Here is a 7,668-nt window from a genome sequence, read left to right as displayed (position 1 = left end):
AACAAATCTCATAATAGGAACCTAGGATACCATTTTGTATTAATGATGGCAGAAAAAAGAAAGAAAGGAAAAAACAAATTTCTCAGATTTTTAAAGGAAGAATAGATTTAAGAAAAAATTATTTTGGACTCGATAACCTTTTTTTATTCTGTACCTTTCCATGCTTCAATATGATGTGAAAGAAAGAAAAGAAACAAAGAAAAAAAAGAAAGAAAAGAAAAAAAGAAAAAAGGAAAGGAAAGGAAAGGAAAGGAAAGGAGGAAGGAAGGAAGGAAGGAAGGGAGGAAGGAAGGAAGGAAGGAAGGAAGGAAGGAAGGAAGGAAGGAAGAAAGAAAGAAAGAAAGATTTTTTTTGGTACAAAAAAAAGAAAGAAAGAAAGAAAGAGAGAGAGAGAGAGAGAGAGAGAGAGAGAGAGAGAGAGAGAGAGAGAGAGAGAGAAAGAAAGAGAAAGAGAAAGAGAGAAAGAGAGAAAGAAAAAGAATTTACTGAATAAAAGTAGCCAGGAAGGAAATCAAACATTTATAAGATATATTTATTATTTTTCTGACCAAAGTGCAATGATTTTTAAATCTTCTTAAACAAATAACTATGAAAAAAAAGTATTCAAGAAAATAAAATACAAATGAGAAATTTAACCATTAGATTCCTTCGACATTATACTAACCTTATATTTAATCAAGAAAACAAACAAACCAAAAAACCATTTTACCATAAACCTAGTACATGCATGTTAAGGTTCCACTGCTAGGAATTTTGTTAAGATCAGTTTAATTATTAATAACACTAATAGAGCATGAGGAACACGTTATTAAATGTGATCCTTGCCCCTTATCCTCAGATTTGTGTTAGAATAAGGTTGACAATTCTGCCAGGCTCTGAACCCCCAGTGCCCCCATCCCGATCCCTGGAAGCAAAGACTATGCCCTGTCACACAACTTTGTACAAGCTGTAGTAAAACAAAGCCTAACTTTTCTTACCATCCTATAGAAAATAGTCAGTTATTTGATAAATACTAAAACACTTCTAGGAATTCATTTTATGAGTTTGTTTACCGAACACATTGTGCAAGAACTGACTACACAAAAAGTTCCTTTGAAATTTGGTCCACAAATTCACTTAACAGGTTGGAAATTTAAAACCTGCAAGAAAAAGAGGAAATGAGGAATCCTTAATCCCAACATGTTGTAATTACTAAAGGGAGATACATATATACTAAAAAATTTTGCTCACAGAAGGCACAAACTATAAAAGGGATATCTTTTTTGAATAAAAACAAGAACTAGCTAATACCCTTCTTTGTTTTGTGAGCACCATGGCTAAGATAAAGTTAGACCCGAATTCACTCTCTATTCCTATGACCCCCCCCAAAAAAAACTGATAAAAACTTTAATTTGTCTTACTACATACTTTCTAGCCATTAATTGTGATGTAATTATGAAACATTAAAATTGCCTTAAAAAGAGATTGTGACAGCAGCTATATCAAAGCAATATTCAAGCATGATTTCAAAGATGCTTTCAGGTTTAGAGTTAGCCTTCTTTGTCAAAAATCTTCACAACTTCATCAAAAACCTGTAAAGGAAAAAGATAATAATAATTTTAAAAGCAGATATTATTAAAACACCATATGGCTTAAAAATATATCAATATTATATTAATTTTCAAAATGGACCATTAAAAACATGATTTCTTTTTACTTTAGAAGGTAACATCGTAAGTAATACATATAAAGTTATGAACACATGCAATTTTACTTTAGAAGGTAATATCATAAGTAATACAGATAAAGTTATGAACACATGCAATTTTATTGTTTTTAGGATAAAACAAAACTACTTGGCTACCAATAATTTTATAAAATGTAAACTAAAGTGGCTTATTTTCCTAGATCTTATTCTAAAACACTTAAGTTTGGGATGTATTACCTCACCGCTACAGAAAGTGGCAATGGATCAAAACTAAAAATAACTATACAATAAAATAGAAAAGTCCAGAGAAAGAAGATTTAGGTGAGTTAAGAGGCACTAGAAATAGCTGCTGGGCATTGAGGCCTTGCTAACACATTTTTTTTTTAGTATATGTCCTAACAAAGCGAGCACTTGCAAATCAGTTTCGAGACCGCTGATTCATGAAGGAAGAGAGCAGTGTTGAATCATGGAAACTCTGCACCTCTGGAGCTATGTGCTCTGTGATGGAAGAGATGAAGACAGCCTGGGGCTCCTGCGCTAGATGACTTGCTACTCACATTATGGATTGTTAAAAAATGATTATGGTCCGAATTACAGTTCTCAAAATGCCAATTTCCCAGTGTTTGAGAAAAGAGGTTTGGAATTAATAAACCACCCACTTCTTATGAAGAACAAGTTTGAAGTTGTAAAACCCATTTTAAACTCTATTCAAAAAAAAAAAAAAGAAGAAGAAAGAGAAAAGGCTTAATTTTTCATTTAGTTTCTAGTGTCTTGAAAAGCAAACTAATCTGTCATAGTATTTCTCCTAACCTGTGCCCCTTATCCAAATCACATTTTTACTTGACTTTTTTATTTTTAAGGCAGGCTAGGGATACTCACTTCATCAACAGATTTAGAAGCATCTATTTTCTTGACTTTCCCCATTTCTTCATATAAGTCAATAATTGGCTTTGTTGACTGAAGATATGTTTGAATTCTGCCAAAGAAGCAAATATTGCAAGGTTCTAAGTATCCGTCCATTCTCCCCCATGTTATAGGACAGCTCAGAGGACCATACCAGATGTGACCCAACTGACTCCTTTATCACCTTCTTACACAAGCCATTTTACATATTTAAGCATGACATTTTTTTTCTTTCCTGACCAAAATGAGACAAGTATTTAATCTGCTACTCAAATTCCAAACTGAGATTGAGATAGCAATGTGTAAAAACTGCACAGTACCTCTTTTCTAAGCTCTCTCTGTTGTCATCACTCCTACCACTGCTCTTTCCCCTCTCAAGACATCGTTCAACACAGATCTAAAAAGAGAAATAAATGAAAAATTATTTTTTAAAAAAAGATATGAATTTGTCATTCTTTTAACCTGAAAAGAAAATGTTTGAAGTTTAAAAAAAAAAAACAAAACGCTGCATTAAACCCAATGTGTCTAATTCATTAATCAACATGCAAAGTCCATTTAAATTTAAACATGTGGTTCAATTTATATAAACTAGGCTAAATAAGTACAGAGTATAATAAGAATTCATTCATGACTCAGTTTTTCCTGTGCATTTTTTTTTTTCAAACCGCAATAAAAAGAAGATCTGTATGTGTAGGGTTCCATCTAGGATATATTATTAACTTATTAGGTATGAATTACATGCCTCAAACTTTGTTCTATTTTTGCTTACTTTTCAATAATTCCATAAATACCTAAATATTTAAGAATCAACATATTTGCATTTGAATAAACTATCCCTTGTTAATCGTGAATAAACATTCCTTAGTTATAAAGCTGTGGTAACATTCTAAAGTTAACTTTGAAGAATAAGTGAAAACATATTTTTGGGGGTTGGAAAAAGAGTTACATTTTAAAACAACTCAAAGCCTGCAGCAAGTCCCTCCACCAGAGGCACATCTGCAATTCAACCTAAGAAGAACCAACTTCCTTCAAGGCAGTACTACAGATTTTTATTCTTTCAGGCTGTTGGCATTCACTTAATAAAGTTTACAGGTGTCAGTCAGGACTTTCAATTAAATAATTCTGAGAAATTCATCTAGTTATTCAAAGGCATGTCTGAGTATGTTACTAGAAATGCCAGAAAGAAAAAGAACTCTTTCCTGCTTTTTTCCAAGATCATCTTACTCTGAGAAGACAAATCAGGCTGCCTTGTATGTTCCCTTAAAACCAAAAGTTTCCCCAACTTCCCAGAAATGTGTTTCCTTTCCAAATAAACAACCATCCTAAGGCAAGACACTCTCTGATAATAGTGCATACTAAGTAATATTACCTAACATTGGACAAGTCAATTCTTACTTAAAAACAAAGAAAAATGAAACAAATTCTTGTTATTTTGAAAATAACGCTAATTTTAAGTCCACGAGGTTGATGTCAAATAGTGTTTAACATTCCAACAGCAAGACAGTGGTGTTCTGACCACCCAGTGTCCCAATTCAAAAAAGTACTGCTGCCAATATAAAATGTAAATATAATTTAAAAAATCACTTTTTATTTCTCTAACAGTTGACCATCGTTTCTTTCTTACCTCATTATTACAATCGAAAAACAGAACAAAAGCTACATCTGCCTTCCCATCCATGGTCTTGTTCCAACCTTGAAGGTTGTCTTGATTTCTTGGAAACCCATCAATCAAGAATTTATTCTTCTGAGCATTGGCAGCCATTGTCTGATCCATTTCCTAAAGGAAAAGGAAGATTTAGGGTCAACACTACATTAACAAAATGCAATTTTTTAAGCTGCGTGGTGGATATATTGGTGTCTGTTTTATTATTATTCTTTAAATCATATGTAAAGAGTGAAGGATACATAGAAAAAAAGACTTTAAGGAAATGATCCAAAGTATTAATATAATTGCCTTGAGTGGAAATATGGGTATGTACCCTTACCCCATTTTATATACATACACTCACAATTTTTTTCTGTAATTTCTGAATTCTCTGTAAGCACAAATTACTTTCACATATACATTCACAAAGTTATAACCAGTAAAAAAAGAAAAAATAAACATTAACCAATATCTTTGCTCTAGTCAGTAGAGACCCTATCTTGCCTTCTCTTCCTTCTTCCCAAGTCATTTTGCTGTGGTAGGAAGTATACTACTATAGGTACTCAGATTCTCTGCAATAATTCAAGTCTAATTGCAAAAAGTTTTGGACAAATATAAAGATATTGCTAGCATTAATTATTAGTGTAGGAATCATTTTTCTTTTTAACTGAAGCTAATTAAACCTAAATGTCACTGGCTACTCTAAAACACAGGCAGCAAAGGAAACACATTCAGAAAGTTAGTAAGAGAAACACATTTCACCATCCTCTATGGAAGTCTGAATTTAAGTAGAGTGTGGGAATACGTGAATAGGAGATAAGCTCTCTAATTTCCAAATCCTTACCCACTACCAACGACGATGGCATAAGCACAGACGCATTACTCTGACAAACGCCAGAGGAGCTTCTATTTCAAGGGAAACCGATATCCAGTCCCCTCCATGTTCAAACTGTTTCCTAGCTCAAGAACAATGGCTGTCAGAACCCCTGATTCATTTCTGAGGGCTGTCTTTATCCCAGCATCTTGCTTCTTCATATTCACAAAACTTCCACAGAACACTATTAGGCCTCTGCTATAGCATTTTTACCCCAATTACGGTAGTGAAAGATATATTAAGAGGTACACAAATATTCTACTTACTCAACACACATTTATTTGAGGCCTACTTGACGGAACATGAGGAGCAAGGTCACGGCCCCTGGGAAGCTCACAGTCTAGTGGGTGACAAATACGTAAGTAAATATGCTAAGTTCTAGGATGCTAGGATAAAACGAAGAAGCAAGCACAAAGTACCGGGAAACTCAGAGAAAGCTTTACCTAAGAGGTGGCAGCAGAGCAGAAATAGTACTTCAGACGGTATAAACTAAATGAATAAAGGCTCAGAAATGAGAAAGCATGACAGCTTTGATGAATCTGAAGTAAGTTGGTACAGCTGAATCTTAGGATGTGTGTAGAAAGCGGTGGGAGCCATGACATAGAAAGTATGTAGGGGAAAGATTAATGAAGAACTTGTTATGCTACCCTAAAGATTTGGTTTTTATTCTGGAAGCACTGAGGGATTTTAAGCAGAAGAATACGCTCACATCACCTTTTAGAAAACAATCACCCTGCACCATGAAGGATGAATTAGAAGGGGAAAAGGACGTTTAAGGCAAAAAAGACTAATGAGGAGGCTCTAGTGATGGTCAAGAAGAAAAGAGGATCTGAACTAAGGTGATAATGGTAATAGAAAAAAAAGACTAATAGTAGAGAATTAAGAGGAAGATAAATGGAAGGATTTGCTCACTGAATGGAATTTAGAAATAGAAGGAGAAGTGAAAAATATAGGAGGGCACCCAGACTTCTGGCTTGGGCAGCTGGGTAGATGGTAGAAACATTAACGGGGACAGGATATAGAGGTGATCACATTTTATATGATACATTCAGTCTGTGACATGTTGATTTTGAGATACCTGTTAGACATTCAGACGGATGCCTAGTAGTTTGTTAGAAATATAGGTCTGGAGTTCAGAAAAATGATTTGTGCTACAGCTTTGGATTTCGGCATCAATAGCGCAGTGAAAGCCTTGGGTATGGCTAAAACCATCCAGCAAGAAATAAATAAAATGAGGGGAGAACCAAGGATGAAACCCCGAGAAGCATATGGTTTAAGAAACTTGCAGAAGAACTATCAAAGGAGACATTAAGAAATAGCAGTTACTGAAGTGGGAAAAGAATCAAAAAAAGAAACGGTGTCACAGAAACCAAAGGAATGAGTTTCAAAAAGACAGTAAGGAGAATTAAACTCTATAAGAAAAATGACTAAAAATATCCCCCAGATTTGATAGAGAAGCAAGAACATCAGCAAGAACAGTTTCGATGAAGATGACTAGTTTCAACAGTTTTCAATAGAAACTGACTGCAAAGGGATGAAGAGTAGAAAGTGAAAACGTAAAAATTGTAGACTAGTCTTTCGCAATGTTTAGCTCTAAGGTGGAGGAAGGGCATTATAACCAGAGAATAAGGAAAGAGGATTTATTTACTTTGAAATGAAAGCAGGTTACTCCAATCTCTGAGACAAGAGACAAGAATGTGTGTGATGAGCTACTCCTCATCCTCAAGCTTCTCCGATTCCATCCAGATGCTCACATCAATCTTCAACTATTTCTTGCTGTTTCCACTGTTGCATTTCTCCTTCACTCTTTCTTACATGTGAAAATACCTATTAATGACTACAGTCTTGGGAATCTATAGTAGAGAGTTATCATGAAAATGCAAGGTATCTGTTTTTAAGATGGGACATATTTTAATTTGATAGCTGTTAGTCTTAGCATTTCACAATGAAGATGGTGATGCAGGTACCAGAAAAGAAGATATCAAGACTGAGGGAATAGCAACAATGGAAAGGTCACAGGAGAGAGGGAAAAAGGGAAGGGGGGATGGGGAGGGAAGGAAAGGAAATTTATAAGAAAACAGAAAAGGGAAAGGAGGAGGAGAAAGAGAAAAAGAAGAAGAAATAGAAATGAAAAGAAACCGATATCCAGCTCTCTTGGTGTTCAAACTGTTTCCTAGTTCCTCAAAAACAGTGGCTGTCAGAACCTCTGTGTGAATGTTGGGAGGGGTCAAGTGGAGCTGTAGCTGTAGTATTTGTCACCCACTAGACTGTAGCTGATCCGAGATGAAGGCAGAGAATGCCTGCTACTACCCAACTTCTTCCCAGGTGAAAGTAAGTCAAATACATGGCCATTTTCTACAAGCAAGAAATTCAATACCCTGATTTTTTTCATCACTTAAAAAAAAAGGTAGATTTAATTTCTTATTTTCTTGCTGGTTTAAATTGGTTGGCATTCATACTCCTTACCCTCTTTAACAGACTGATGGTTATTTCAACTGGCACAATCCTTCCATCTTTAATGTACTTTTCAATGAGTTCACCATACTGTGAATTTGGGTT

The 7,668-nt window shown here is 34.7% G+C and overlaps 1 protein-coding gene across 1 annotated transcript in view; it reads right to left on the bottom strand.

Moving 5' to 3' along the window:
- Positions 1-643: 643 nt before the first annotated feature.
- Positions 644-7,668, bottom strand: part of CMPK1 (cytidine/uridine monophosphate kinase 1) — a 29,139-nt gene continuing 22,114 nt past the window's right edge. The window contains exons 2-5 of the mRNA XM_015595301.2: positions 4,215-4,367; positions 2,911-2,987; positions 2,567-2,663; positions 644-1,571 (exon numbers count right to left, since the gene is read on the bottom strand). Of these exons, the coding sequence (XP_015450787.1) occupies positions 1,530-1,571; positions 2,567-2,663; positions 2,911-2,987; positions 4,215-4,367 (369 nt within the window). The 3' untranslated portion in view covers positions 644-1,529. The remainder of the gene's footprint in view (positions 1,572-2,566; positions 2,664-2,910; positions 2,988-4,214; positions 4,368-7,668) is intronic.

This window comes from Pteropus alecto, unplaced genomic scaffold (genome assembly GCF_000325575.1).
Source record: "Pteropus alecto unplaced genomic scaffold, ASM32557v1 scaffold25, whole genome shotgun sequence".
Classification (NCBI taxonomy): domain Eukaryota; kingdom Metazoa; phylum Chordata; class Mammalia; order Chiroptera; family Pteropodidae; genus Pteropus; species Pteropus alecto.
The sequence above is the reverse complement of the archived record's forward strand: the minus strand, read 5'-3'. Positions and strand labels throughout refer to the sequence as shown.